The sequence below is a fragment of the Diabrotica undecimpunctata genome, chromosome 2, assembly GCF_040954645.1.
Source record: "Diabrotica undecimpunctata isolate CICGRU chromosome 2, icDiaUnde3, whole genome shotgun sequence".
NCBI classification, from domain to species: domain Eukaryota; kingdom Metazoa; phylum Arthropoda; class Insecta; order Coleoptera; family Chrysomelidae; genus Diabrotica; species Diabrotica undecimpunctata.
The window spans coordinates 65,709,784-65,725,189 of NC_092804.1; the positions used below are offsets into that span (position 1 = coordinate 65,709,784).

A 15,406-nucleotide genomic window follows, 5' to 3' on the forward strand; every position below is an offset into this window, starting at 1 on the left:
TTACTTGATGAATTTGATCTCCGACTATCTGTCAGAGAGAAAAATTGTGGTAGAAACAGGAGTGGTGGTTGATGTGACGGCTGGAGTGCCGCAGGGGTCGGTCCTAGGACCCACGCTGTGGCACTTGGCATATGGCGAGGTTGTGAGCCAACGATACGGAGAGGGTGTAACCCCTTTTGCATTTGCATACCACCTGGCTATACTGGTAGTGGAGCGGGACAGGGAGGACCTTATCTTTGGCGCACAGCATATATGCGAATAAGTCGAAGAATGGATGAAAATGCATGAACTAGAACTGGCTGCTATATTTCTCAAGGGACCAAGAAAAAGAGACAGGATAACAATGTACAGGAAAGAGAGTGGTTCCAAAGAAAGGTGAGGCGTGAGGTATTTAGAGGTGACTCTGAGTCAAAACGAAAGGATGTAGCACATAAAGGTGGTGACTCAAAGACTGTGGTGAGATCCACTGCTTTAGGGGGATGATCATGGCCAAAACTGAGGACAAGGGCCCTTCATTCAATCGATCATCCTCTACGCTGTGCCAGTCTGGGGTACTACAGTTTTAACAAAGGCGTACAGAAATCAGCCCACCCTAGCAAATAAGAAGAGTCTATTGAACTACCGAGGCGCTGGGAGTTATCACTGGGTGTATTCCGGTGCACGTGCGAAAAAGAAGAAAGGGAGAGGTCCATAATGGTGTGATGACCTTTACAAATTTGGAAAGGTAGAAAATGACAAATGCCTATACTGTGAAACATCGGACACTGTCTCACACACTCTATTGGTATGCGAGAGATGGATAGACGAGAGCAGCCTTCTTGAGAGAGAGAGCTAGGAATAGGGTGCAATCAGTCAAGGAACTGTAGTGAAGATGGTTAGGTCGCCAGATCGGTGGAGAGCAGTTCAGAGATATGTGAAGAGAACATTGGAGACAAAGGAATAAGAAGAAAGACGACCCAAAAAGAAGCAGGGTGTCTAGGAGTAAGCAAGAAGATAAGGAAGAATGAGAAGGAGTGAGATTAAACATGAACCGGGAGGAATAGAAGGAGAGAAGAATTCAGTCGGAGTGACAAACTGCGAGAATGCGTGAGAATTGTGCGTGAATGCGCGAGAATTGTGCGTGAATGAGAGATCGGATGAATGCTGTGCCGATGTTGCGTCCCAATCAGGGCGGTTCGACCGGTAATTCACCGCTGAGAAGAGTGTTTTTTAGCAGGTAAGTCTCTGGCATTGACGGCGATGGTGTCCGAACAACCCCAGCCTGCGGTCTCGGATGTCATCGTGGCCACGCTGGAGGAATCCTGCATAACCAAGTCGGGAAGGCGTTTCTGCCCACCTTCTAGGTATGTTTCGAACATTTAGACCACCCCCCTCATAAAAGACGGCTTGTATTAGTTGTGATATGTACTTTCATCTTATTGTAGTTTATAGGGTGTTTTGACTTTGTCGTATGAATTACCAGTTTTTTCCCATAATATTTAATTTTAAGCTCAAACATGTATTTACTACAATTAGATTGTAGCTTATCTAAAAAGTAATAATAGAGAGAAATTATAGCGTTTATATCAAAAATTATTATAAAATTTGTAGGATACGTACATACATATATTATGTTATTAACACTTATCTTTTTAGTTATTACAAGTAAAGTCCAATGCAAATAAATCAATAATTTTACCGCAATTAGATAATCAAATATCAAGAGGTGGTAATAGACAGGTGTGTATTTTTTTATATTTATGAAAAAGTTTTTGTCTTATCAGTAGTTAAACTTCTTTAATACGGAGTAACTAACGCTATGCAAGTTAATTAACACACATTGAGGCATTCACTAAACACACTATAAATAAAATAAATAAAAATAAATTAAAAACGTTTATTGCCTTAATAAAATTTATATTGTACACTTAAGATATTTCACACTTAAAATATTTTAGCCTCCTTTCTTCCGACGTTCCACATTCTGTATTTTGGGCATATTTTGCTGTAGGTATTTGTTTTTGGCATTGTATCTACTTTCCTAATTGGTTGTCTTCAGCAACTACCTGGCTAGAACCTGATCATGGTCGATGGTCGATCAGTTTCGGTGTTTTTCTGTTTAATCCTCTGTGGAGGTGAACTCCTAAGTACTTGACAGATACTTCTGATTGTATTATGTTCCCTCTCATCGTGAGCTCTACTACTAGTGAGTTTAGTTGCTCCGTAAAGATGATAAATTGGTTTTTTTCCGCGTTGATTTTGATTTTCCATTTATCCGTAAATTCTGAAATTCTTCCTCAGTAATTTTCTAGGGTCTCGATAATTCTTCTGTCTTCTTTTGTCTGAAACAAAAATATTATATAAAATGAACGATAAAATATTGCCCTGAGGCATCCCTTTTTGAACTTATTGTATTCTGATCATATTTTGGTCAGCTGAAACTTAAAATGTTGTATTAGATAAATATGCGTCACATATATTAACTAAATAGTAAGGCAACCTAGCTCTGTCCATCTTATGGATAAGAGCTTTGTTCCAGAACCGTAGCATACGCTTTTTCGATGTCGATGAAAGCCATTCCTGTTTTCTGGTTTCTGTTGAATCAGATCTTCGTGTTGCTGGCCACTCTAATGGTTGAAGCTAGTTGAAGTTGCAGTTTCTTCCTTTTCTGAATCCAAATGGGTTTTCTTGAATTTCTCTTCTTTTTTCTGCGTGCTTCATTAATCTTCTGTAGAAGATTTTCACCAATATTGTTTTTATGGATTCCAGAAGGGATATTGGCTTGTAGTTTTCTGGTCTTCTTCTGTCCTTCCTTGGTTTTAGTAGAGGGATGATTTTAGCATGTTTCCAGTTGGTCGGAAAATGTGCTTTTCCAGTCAAAATTTCAAGAAGTAGTGTAGTTTTACTATAATTTTCTTCGGTAATTGCTTGAGTGCAATGTTGAGGATGCCTTCCATTCCTGGGCTCTACTAGTCTTCTTTCTCTACTAAAAATTAATTCCTCCTTTTTATTCTCTCGTACTCGTTTTAACCTCTTCAATGGTTTGTTCATCTGACTAATTTTGATTTTGCCTATGTGTCTCGGCCATTTTTCTTGCTATTGCATCCACTTTTCTTTATATTTCCAAGTGTGTTTCTTCGTCGTCTATTATTTGTGGCATCTTCTGTTTCCCTCTCTTATTGGCGTTTAGCATCTTTCATACGTTTCTGTAGTTTCTTCAGCTTTTCTGATGTTGTTGTGCCACTTGGTACGACTTCTGAGTCTTGTTCTTATTTCTTCGGATAATCCGTCTCCGTAGATCTTCTTCTTCTTCTTTTTATGGAGACATGTCTGTTTTTCAAGAAGAAGAAAAAGAAAAAGATCTTGAATTTTTCTCTTCTTGTCCTTTGGTACGCTCTTCTGGTCCTGTTTCTTTCCTTTATAACTTACTTTAACTCGTTCAGGATGATTATTCCTTTATTGTTAATCATTTCTCTTGAGATGTGTTCCAGTGCTCGTTGGATTCTTCTTATAATTTCTTCTATTTTTCCTTCCCTTTCTATAATTGATTCGAATTTTCTTTTTATTTCCATTTGGTTTAGCTGTCGTCTGTAGTTTGGCCAATTTGCTTCTTTTCATTTCCATCTTTCTACCGGTTCAATTATGGGGAGTTCTATTCCTGATTTCATAATTCCTGTCACTGATTTGTAGTCGGAACTGCATTCGTAGTGTGTCCTCAGATTTTCAATATTAACGCCCTTGGCGATGAATATGTCATACGTAGAGTCGTTGTGTCTTGAGTTTGGGCTGATTCTTGTTGGTTCGTCTGGTGCGAAAATCATATTGTTTCTGTCCTCGCAGTATCTCGAGAGTAATTATCCTGAGCGTCTAATGTTAATGTTACAGGCCCATGCTGTGTGCTAAACACATATACCACATATTAACCTTATATAAAGTAATTCTACCTATTGCGTTGACTTCACGTCTATAAGTAATAGAGAGACACAACGATGAAGAATCCACGAGATGCCTTCATAAAAGAGCTCTCTACTGGACTGAAAGCTCCGATCCAAAGAGATCCTCGGTTTGTTTTTTTTTTCATGCTGGAAGCGAAACTGGTTTTATGTCATGGGCTAAATTAACTTTTTTGGCCAAAAAAAAGGAATCGCTGATTACCATGACGAAGGAGGATGGAGGATGGGCGAGGATCTATATAAAGAATGGTTTGAAAAGAAGTTAATTACAAACTTGCCGAAAGACAAAGAAAACCCATTTCATACCATTTGCGCAAATTTGATTTCCCAAAAAAATTGCAGAACAAAAAGCAAATCAAATATTGGCTAATCGAAAAGAACATTTTCTTCGAGGACGATTACCTAAAAAGTGAATTACTGGATACTGCGGTTATATTTAGAGACCAGTACGACAAGTACAAAATTGAAACAATTGCTGAAAAATATGGCGTTAAGATTTTGAGACTGCCGCCTTACCATTGCGAACTGAACCCGATTGAAATTGTGTGGAGTCAAGTGAAATGGTATGAGGCTTCAAACAACATCGATTTTAAAGAAAAAACTGTAGCAAAAAAAATACCAGTAACATAATTATGTGAACGACGTCAAGAAAGTAGAAGAAAAAATGTTTGCGGTGGACAAAATTTGCAGGAAGATATTGAACCGATGACAATTAATATAGGAGATGATTCAGAGGATGAGGATGATTTAGATATGGATTGCGATTAGTATTAATTAACGAGAAATATCTCAGATTTTATGCTCATTTGTTTTTTTAGTACTGTACGTATAGTACATTTCAGTTATGATCTTCTTGTGTATTTTATGTATATATATTTATCGTGTCATATAGGGTAAACTCGTAAACTAGGGTAAAGTATCGATACTTAAAGTGTGCTCCGCGGAACTTCAGTGTTCAAAGTCTCCGTTAGGGCTCTGCCGGCAGCCGTAATAAAATGAATGTAGGTATACATGTATTAAAGCGGAACGTATGAAAATAAAGTTGCCTGAAAAGATAAACTACCAAAACAAAACGCCTACATAGGCTTAAGGGTAGATATACGTAAATTTATACATTTAATATATTCTTCAATAAGCGTTCGGATTATTACATCGAAATGTTATGTTCATTAAATCATTCATTAATCTCGGATTTGTTGATTCCAACGGTTCTCCTCTCTGTATGTTCTTCAGCTACTCCTTCCTAATAGTTTAATAGCACTGCTCAGATGCGCCGACATTTAGAAACTGTGCATCCCGACTTCAAAGACCAGAGTAAATAATTTTTGTGCATAAAAGTGAACAATTATTAAGAAGACAAAAAACTATGATGTATGCTACTCGGACTGTGAATAAAAAAGCCACGGAGGCATTAGGTTTAGTTGGTTACCGCATTGCTCACGCAGGAGAAGCGCACACTATTGCTGAAAAGTTATTAAAACCATTTGTGGCAGACATAATACAATGTATGCTTGACGAAGAATATGCAAATCATCTTTCTACTTTGCCGCTTTCAAACGAAACAGTTTCGTTTCGGTTTCAGTTTCGGATTTGGGATCTCGCAGGATACATGAAAGAAGAACTAGTTGCAAAATAAAAAATTTGTCTTGTAAATAGACGAGTTGACTGATGTTGTTAAACTAAGCATATTGATTGTGTGATATCCATATAAACATTTACTCAACTAACAGAGCCGGAGAAGAAATTTAAGTTTAAAATGGATCCAAGCTTAGTTCTTCTTCTTCTTCTCGTAGCACTACAACCCGGCGTGGGTTTTTGCTGACTGCACAACACAACTTGCTTCCATCTTGAACGGTCGTCCATAATAGTTGGGTCAGTTGGCAGCCCCATTGTTCTTAGATCTGACCAAATATTGTCTCTCCATATTAACTTGGCAAGGCGGTTATTAGGGAGTCTATGGACATGGCCAGCCCATCTAAGACGTTGTGATTTAAACTCTTGGACTATAAGCTTAGTTGGTTCCCTTATATTCCAACTTCGATATTTATGGCTTAAATTGTGTATAAAACGATAGAAATAGCTTAAAAAAATTAATTCAAAATGCATTATAGCAGTGACAGTGAAGGTAAGTAGGTTTTTATTTATTAAGTTTTAAAATGATAGTTTAATTCGGATTGGGTATGTTGTTGTTGTGAGCTAATCTTAAAATTGACGTTATTGATTGTACATTTTTCATTACGATTGCTTTTTACGGCTACATAGTGCCGCTTTTGATACATAAATAAAATTTAATTTTTTTACTATCGTCTGTTGTAGTATTATTTAAGTATCTTAGCCGTATTTTAAGTTTTTTAATAAAACACATACCCGAACACATATACAAACGAAGTTTTTACTTCTCTGAAGTTTTTTAAAACTACGGTATACAGCCAGCTACTGGGACTTTTCCTATTACTTTTAAACCAATTCGGTAATCAGTACGTTTTATTTCAGAGAATGTCTATCCGTTTGAAACAGATAAAAGTGAATTTAACCCAGGAAGTTCATCATTATCAAAAGAATCCTTATCCTCAGAAAATGTAAATTTAAAGAAAAACAAGTATAAAGATCAGAAATGAATGCAAATGGAAAATTAACAAAAGAAAAAAATTACGTAATACTGGAATGGTGTATGTGGGATACTTTTAACACGGAATTTAACCTAAGATTTCACAGGCCAATCTCAGATACGTGAATGTGACGCCTATAGAAATAATATATAATATTCAGCAGATGCAGAAAAAGTAAAAATAGCCAAATTTGATCAAGAGCTTCATCAACGGAAAGAAAAGATGGCTGAAACAATGAAAAAACAAGATAGTGAAAAATACAAAGCATCTGTACAACTTCAGCAAATCCTTCTCACTCCCTTAATAACTAGGTACTTCCAAAGCGTTTTATTTGCGACAGCATTGGACGTATAATTTTTGTGTTCACAATGTAACCACAGGAATATCAGAAATGTACATCTGGGATGAACCCATTTCAAGCAGGGGATCTCAAGAAATTGGTTCGTGCCTCTGGTTTGGCAGAACAAAAATAAAAACACTGTAAACCTGTTTATGTTCTTGGTTAAATCCACTTATATTCAAGAGATTTACCACAAGTTTTTGGAACCCGGCCATACATTTATGGAGTGCGATAGAGATTTTGGTATAACTGAAAAAATGAAGCGTAAGAATCCACAGGTATTTATTCCAGAGCACTAGGCCCAGCTAATTCAATCAGCTTGCAAAAAGTTTAATGTACACCGAATGAATCAAGAAGACTTTTACAGTTTGAAACAATAAACAAAGTTATAAGTGATCCTAAAAAAGACAGTAAAGGTGTTCTTTTTAAATGGAGACCAGTGACATTTTCGTTTTCTTTTAAGGAAATATTAAATGAGTTTTTATTTTTACATGTGTGTATTACCATAGAGAACATGTTTAAAAAAATCTTAACGCTCAGCCAATAAAAATCGATAAATTGAAATGGGACAATACTCAAAAACTTCTTGATTTTATTGCACCGGTTTACCACGAGTTCTACATCAACCTTCCCAATGAACACAATAAAAAATCAAAAACTAATACCGCCAAGGAAGTGTCTGAAGAAGGATTTCAAGAAAAAACTGAAACGTTAGATTCGGCATCGCAGCAAACTAAGGCGAAGACTTGGAAGATACAACAGTGCCTGATTATGAGTGAAACTTGCTTAGTGTAAAGATATTATAAATAAATAATTTACCCAATAAAGTTATAAACAAACATTTTACAAAATTCACCTCTTTTTCCTGCAAAGATCCTACGGATACATTTTAGTCTAGATAATAATTGGTTGACCGTTCAGAATAAGAAGGGTCCAAATGTTTTTTTTTTTCAAAATAAAGCTGAATTGGTTATTTATTTGAAAATTTGTGTAAGTATAATAATTTTCTGATCATATTCGCTCCGTGCGTGACTGACGCGACACCTACCGCTTTCATCTGACAGTTTTGGACCTACCAATTTTCAGGTTAAACATATGACATATGTTTGACATTGTTAAATACATGCGAAATTGACAATTATTAATAATTAACTTTTTAATTATATTTTTTCAGTTTATGTACAAAATAAATGTAGTATTAAAAACTGGGTTTCTCAAAATTCATCCTAATATATCTTTTCAACCATAAACGGAAAAGAAAGGGAAAAATCTAGTACTGGCAAATCAAGTTTTTCACGTGAAAGAGCATATTATATTTAAAAACAGTAATAGTAAAAGTTATGATATAAAAGCTAAAGTCATCAGGCACTCTGCAGTTAGCTTAAAGCCTTATAAAATATAATTTAAGGTAAATTATTTAAATTTTTCCTATTTCAATTGCATAAAAATGAAGTTATGTGATATTTACTTTTTCATATTAATAGCACGGATCTATCTTTTTCTTTTCTCTAATTTATATGTAATCTTTGGGAACCTTTAAAAACTACACTTACTATTTTTGCTATTATTAGCACAATTAAATACGCAATATGTATTTGCACACATTTTTGATAAAATTTATGCGTAAAAAGGTAGGTCCAATTTTGTCATATTTCGCCGCTACGCACACTGGCATCGTTTCAAAGTACCCCTACTGTGGGGTATTAACAAACAAATGTACTATTACAAATTAATAGTACTTAATTAACAGAACTATTCCTTCGATAACTCTGGCGAGAAAAATGGACTTTTCCTCATTGGTGCAAATAATTATTAAAATTTAAATGGTTGCAATAAACAATCAAAAACAATTTATAGGTTTAGGTAAAACTAGGTAAAAACTTACCGCTGGGTCTAATTACCAGGGTTTGCACTACAAAACAACGAACGAAATCAATTCAATATGCGTGCATGGGTTCCCGTGCCGGGTTGCGTCTTTTCTTTTCAACGACTGGTGCTCTTCTCTCTCAAAGGGACGCATTTCACGAGCCCGATGGCGGTACTTATAGGGATCGTAGGAATACAGGGAGGACAAATGTATTGATTAATTTATACAACCATATTTGAATTTAAACATTCTCCCCCCTTTAAAGGCCATAAGGTCTTTAAAAAACAAAACGAATTCCAAATACTATCATTACTTAAACAACTAAAACGATAATTAATACAAACAATTCCTATACAAATCTTACACAAATATTCAAAACTTAAACTACAACAAAAAAATTAAAATTAAAATGGTGGTTTCGTCGCGGTTATATTGACAAAAGCCGAACAAAACAAAATTAATAAAAACGTTGTAAAGCGGCCAAAAAGGCTTCCGCGGTCAAATCACTAGCTAATTCAAGATGTAAAGCCTTTGTAGCACAACATACAAATAGACACAAATAGGCCTTTTGAGTTCTAACTCCCCTGTAACGAGACATGGTTATCGAAAACGGTCCACCATAATCTAACCCACAAATCGAAAAGGGTTTAATGGCACCGAGACGAAATTTAGGCAAATTACCCATAGGGGGTTGTAAGTTTTTAGGAGATTGTTTCCAACATCTAATACATTTGGACAATACCGAATTAACGGCTTGTTTAGAAGACATTATCCAAAACCTTTGACTAACCAAAAACTGAGTACTCTTAAATCCAGCATGTAAATACTTCTCATGATAATGACGAACTAGAAGAGTAGTAAGACGAGATTTTTTTGGTAACAAAAACGGGTGTTTTGCTTCATACGATAACGAAGACTGAGATAGACGACCACCTACTCTTAAACACTGAGTACTATCATCTAAAAATACTCCCAACTTACGAAATGGTTTTGGAAAAGAATTTGATTGAAGATGTTCTTCAAAATACTTTTCTTGTGTAAATCTGACAAGAATAATCAACGAGTCTTCTAATTCTACGAAAGTCAAGGGTCCTGACCGTTTCGACCTTTTATAACGAGAGTTGTGCGCGAATCGCAACATAAAAGCCAAAATTCTTTGGATCGAGGTAAAAGACGATTTATTTTTTAACAAACAAGACAAAAAATGTTCCTCATGAGTGGAAACAAACACTAAAGCTTTCTTTATCTCTTCCAAAGAGGATTTTTCCTGCAATGAGGGAGGAACCTCTGGAAAACTTAATGGAATATTATACAAAAACGAAGGACCTGTTAACCAGTCTAATTTTGATAGAAAAGCGGCCGGTAGCATGCCTCGCGAAGGCGCATCGGCTGCATTATTTCGAGATTCGATATAATGCCAAGAATAATTTTGACTATGGGACTGGATATACGAAATGCGATTTGCGACGAAAGTTTTGAATCTCGAGTGGGAGCTTTTAATCCAGTGCAACACGATTTGAGAATCTAACCAAGCATACACATTTTGAAATATTATATGCTTCCACGACTCTAACACAAACGACATAAGTTTTACCAAATGAACAGCAGCTAACAATTCTAATCGAGGTATAGTAATCTGTTTTATAGGAGCTACTTTCGATTTGGCACACAGTAAATTAACTTGAACTAGGTTACGAGTATCAATACTACGAATATAAACGACACAAGCATATCCCTTTTCACTAGCATCGGCAAATCCATGAAGCTCTAAGATCGGACATGAGGAAATATTCAAAAAACGAGGAATTTTGAACTGTGAAATAAGAGATAGTTCGCTCTTATATTGCTCCCATACACGAATTATTTCCGAAGGAGGACGATCATCCCATTTAAGACCGGTTGCCCAAAGTTGTTGGATTAAATGTTTAATGAAAAAGGTAATAGGTGTTAAGTAACCACAAGGATCATAAATTCGAGCTAATTCGGACAAAAACGATCTTTTGGTACAAGGGATGTCTTGCAATTTGACTGAAAATTGAAAGACGTCGGACTGTGCAATCCACTTCAAACCAAGGATTTTTAATGAAGGACCATTTGCTTCTGGATCAAAATTAATGGAGTGAGGATTAATATGGGATTCAGGAAACTGCGACAACAATTTGGGTTCATTCGAACACCATTTCCGTAACTCAAAGCCTCCTAACTTTAACAAAGCGACTAATTCGTCAACTAAAGTTTGTGCTTCTTCGAGAGTCGAAGCACCAAAAACAAAATCATCAATATACGAAGCATGACGAATAAGCGAGACGGCTTTAGGAAAACGAGAGCCTTCGTCTAATGCTAATTGTTGGAGAGTTCTTAAAGCGAGATACGGCGAAGATAGCGTTCCAAAAGTAACGGTTAATAAACGATATTCCTGAATTTCCTCAGCGCTAGAAAATCTCCATAACACGCGTTGATAATCCGTGTGTTCAGGAGCGACTAAAATATTACGATACATCTGACGAATGTCCGCACACAGCGCAAAACGATTAAGTCTAAAATTCAACAACAGCGAGACTATGTTCTGTTGCAGCTTAGGACCGACCAGTAAATAGTCGTTTAAAGATTTACCGCGACTGGGACTTTTCTGAGACGCATTATATACAACTCGAATTTTACTTGAAACACTATCTGGTTTCACAACGCAATGATGTGGAATATAATACTTTCCCCTTTTCTTTTCGGCATTAGGGACTAACTCCATATGACCTAAATCAAGATACTCCTGCATATGAAAAGAATATTCTTTTTTCAAATTTGGTTGACGAGATAAGCGTCGTTCTAATGATAGCAATCTATTTAAAGCAATATCATAGCTATCTTGCAAACAAGGCAGCGATTCACGAAAAGGCAAAGATACAACATATTTACCCGAGACGTCCCGATTATGCGTTTCCAGATAAATGTTCTCACACAGAACGTCTTCTGGTTCTGAAACTGGCTTTTCCGGTATGTTTTCCAGTTCCCAAAATTTCGTTAACAAAGAATTTAGTGGGTCTTCAATATTTGAAAGACAAACAAGCGAAGTCGACGAAAGGTTAGGTGTGCTAGTAGGTCCTAACAAAATATAACCAAAAACGGTATTTAGGGCATCTGGTTGTCCCGCTTTACCTTCAATTTTACCTTCTAACAACACCTTCGAAAATATGCTACAACCAATTAACAAATCTATAGATTGACTACAGTTAAATTCGGGATCGGCTAACTTCAAATTTTTAATATAATTCCACGTCGATATGTCAATTTTGGTGCTCGGCAAATCCGAGCAAACCCGATCTGTAATAATAGCCTCCAAGTGAAACACCGGTGACTCCTGATGACGAGGTTGGATAGAAAAACTTATTTGACCTTGATTCAGTTTCGTTTGCATCGAATTGAGTCCGTTAACTTCAAATGAACAAGGAGTTTTAGGCCAACCTAATCTACTGGCAGCTTTACGACTAATGAACGAACTCATTGAACCTGAATCTAGCAGACATCTCAAGGGCTGTTTACACCCCTTACTATCAATCGCGTGAACTAAAACGGTACCGAGCAAGATTTCCTTTTTTGTCTCGTTTTTCTTCCCTACAAAACTAGCAGCACAATGTGATATTTCAGGCGAATTTTGTTCTACTCCCGATGCAACTGAATTATTAGTATTTTCTGTGGACGACTGATTATTGGAAAGATTTCTATCAAAGTGCAACAAACTATTATGAAGCTGACTATTACATTTACTACATTTAAAGGCCTTTGGACACGACTTGACAGAATGATTAGCCTGATTAAGACACCTAAAACACGAGGAAGATTCTTTACAAAATTGGTATCTTTCTTTTGGAGATTTTTTCAAAAACAACGAGCAATGGTTAAGAAAATGACTTTGTTTACATAAAGCACAACATATTGACGACGAATTTGTAACAAAGGATGAACTACTATTATGCCTTGACTCATTGGAATGTTTATAATTACACTTTGGCTCCGTATAAGTTGGAGCCCTCGACGATTTCTTAGATTCGCTTAAGCTACTATTCAAATTATCGTAAGCAATGTACTGAGTTTCAATAAACTCCACCAATTTTTGAAATGACGGGATTTTATTCGATTTATTTTCTAACTCAAATAACTTTACTGAATCCGCGTCCAATTTCGACAAAAGTAAATTAAACATAATAAAATCCCAATGTTCTGTCGGAAGACCTAATGTTTTCAATGCGGCTAAATTTTCTAAAAACGTATCTACTAATTTAGCCAGATTTTTCGAATTAACTACCGATATTTTCTGTACGCCCAAGATCGCATCCCAATGCGCGGTCGCACAACGACGAACATTTGTGTAGCGTTTAACAATTAGATCGTAAGCAATTTGATAATTATCGCTATTTATTGACAAATTACGAATCAAACTAAGTGGAGTCCCTTCTAAACATCCTTTCAAATACTTAAACTTTTCTACGTCTGCTAGGCCTGCGTTATTATGTACAACCGAATTATATAAGTCTAAAAACGAACTAAACTCCTTAAAATCACCCTTAAATTTAGGCAGCTCTATTTTAGGCAAGCGAATATTTGATTGTGGAACTACTACTGATCTAAACGGTTCTGGAGTTTCAAATTGTGGCTCAAATAATTCCGCACTAAATAGTTTTATTTTATAAAATTGTTCCAAAAATAATTCCCGAACATTTTCTTCAACCCTCGTATCCGCGTCTGGTACAGAAAGAATATTACTAATAATATTAGTGTGATGTTTTAAGAACTCTTCGCGAATCGAATCTAAATCCTCTAGTCTAATTTTAAATAAAGGGCGAATAGAAACGTCTGAAAGGGCCTTAAAACCTAAATCGAAAATTAACTGAATATCATTTAAAGCAGTTGTTCTTAAAAATTTGAGCTTCCTATTCTTTTCTTCAAGTTTTTTCATTTTAAATTTTTAACAAGTTCCAAAAATATTATACAAACGAAAGTGTACAAAAATGTGGTCTAAAACCCCGAAATTACCGATTTGTAATTCGATACTTTATTAAAATGACGATAATTCCCTTCTAAAAAGTCCCATATGGTCGACTTTACAAAAAGGTCATAAATTATTCTCGAGCCACGACAAGAGACGCAAACTTAAGATAAGAACCCTCAAAACGATAAAAAATACGACGAGACGAAACCAACCATTCAAATTTAAATATAACAATAAATATTTTTTCAATAAATGAGTTCAAATCCGGCTAGATAGGCCAATGTGGGGTATTAACAAACAAATGTACTATTACAAATTAATAGTACTTAATTAACAGAACTATTCCTTCGATAACTCTGGCGAGAAAAATGGACTTTTCCTCATTGGTGCAAATAATTATTAAAATTTAAATGGTTGCAATAAACAATCAAAAACAATTTATAGGTTTAGGTAAAACTAGGTAAAAACTTACCGCTGGGTCTAATTACCAGGGTTTGCACTACAAAACAACGAACGAAATCAATTCAATATGCGTGCATGGGTTCCCGTGCCGGGTTGCGTCTTTTCTTTTCAACGACTGGTGCTCTTCTCTCTCAAAGGGACGCATTCCACGAGCCCGATGGCGGTACTTATAGGGATCGTAGGAATACAGGGAGGACAAATGTATTGATTAATTTATACAACCATATTTGAATTTAAACACCTACCATGGTCACGCACGGAGCGAATAATAATATAATAATACTATATACTACCGTAGCTAATGTACAAGGAATTTAAATTATTAAAAAATAATATCCCTTAATAATAAATGTCCCTTTAAGGACATTGGCGATCATCACAGCCCATTTTACTCTATCTGCGGCAGTTCTAGAGAGTTCTATTATTATTTTTCCACTTCACTGCCATAAAGTTTTCAACCAGGTCGCGCGTTACCCCCTCCCCAGACCTCTTTTTTCATATAACCAATCGCATTAACTTATATTATGTTTCAGCTAAGTCCTGCTGCATCATCAACATCAACGGACTCAAATCTGGGTTCTTCAACAGGATCTGTATACAATCCCAATATAACTGAACTTAAAGATAAACAAAAGCAGTTATGTATGTCGTCGCTAAATATGAAAAAGAGCAATAGGGTAATTACGTAGATACTTAAATTTCTAATAATGACTAATTAGATACTACAAAAATAGTTTTAACGTAAAATAAATAAATATTCTTTATTATAATCTTTATATAATAGTCCAATAGGGAGCTTTACAAAAATACTTTAAGTTGTTTTTAGTGAGCTGGCACTAAGATTTTACAACTGGAACAAATAAAGTGAAAATTGCCATGTTAGTCTTAACTAAATAAAATAAGATGTTTCTAAAGCCAGAGTCAAAATTAATTATCACCTTTCGGGATTAGTCCGTGTCCTTTTTGGATGCCCGCTCTCTCCTTCGGGAGAAGCGGAATGCAGTTGATTACGGTAATTTAAGCACTTTACGTACGCAAAAGTGAAGGCTAACATCTGACGAATTGATTCATGGACAGTAAATCAAATACTTAACATATCAAAAGGTGAAACGTGAAGCACTTTGCAACGACCATTATATAGCTGGTTGTTTGAGTCATCAATCACAGTCGTGCTCTTTCGGATGATGAAAGTGTTGGTGTTAATTTTACCGA

At 35.7% G+C, this 15,406-nt stretch overlaps 1 protein-coding gene across 3 annotated transcripts in view; it reads left to right on the forward strand.

The window, feature by feature from the left end:
- LOC140433329 (uncharacterized) overlaps positions 1 to 15,406 on the forward strand; it is a 29,959-nt gene that overhangs the window by 7,197 nt on the left and 7,356 nt on the right. For 2 of the 3 annotated variants that reach the window (XM_072521360.1, XM_072521359.1), the window contains exons 3-4: positions 1,636 to 1,719; positions 14,728 to 14,871. In XM_072521360.1, coding sequence (XP_072377461.1) covers positions 1,636 to 1,719; positions 14,728 to 14,871 — 228 coding nt within the window. The remainder of the gene's footprint in view (positions 1 to 1,635; positions 1,720 to 14,727; positions 14,872 to 15,406) is intronic. The other variant, XM_072521361.1, reaches the window with a different exon arrangement.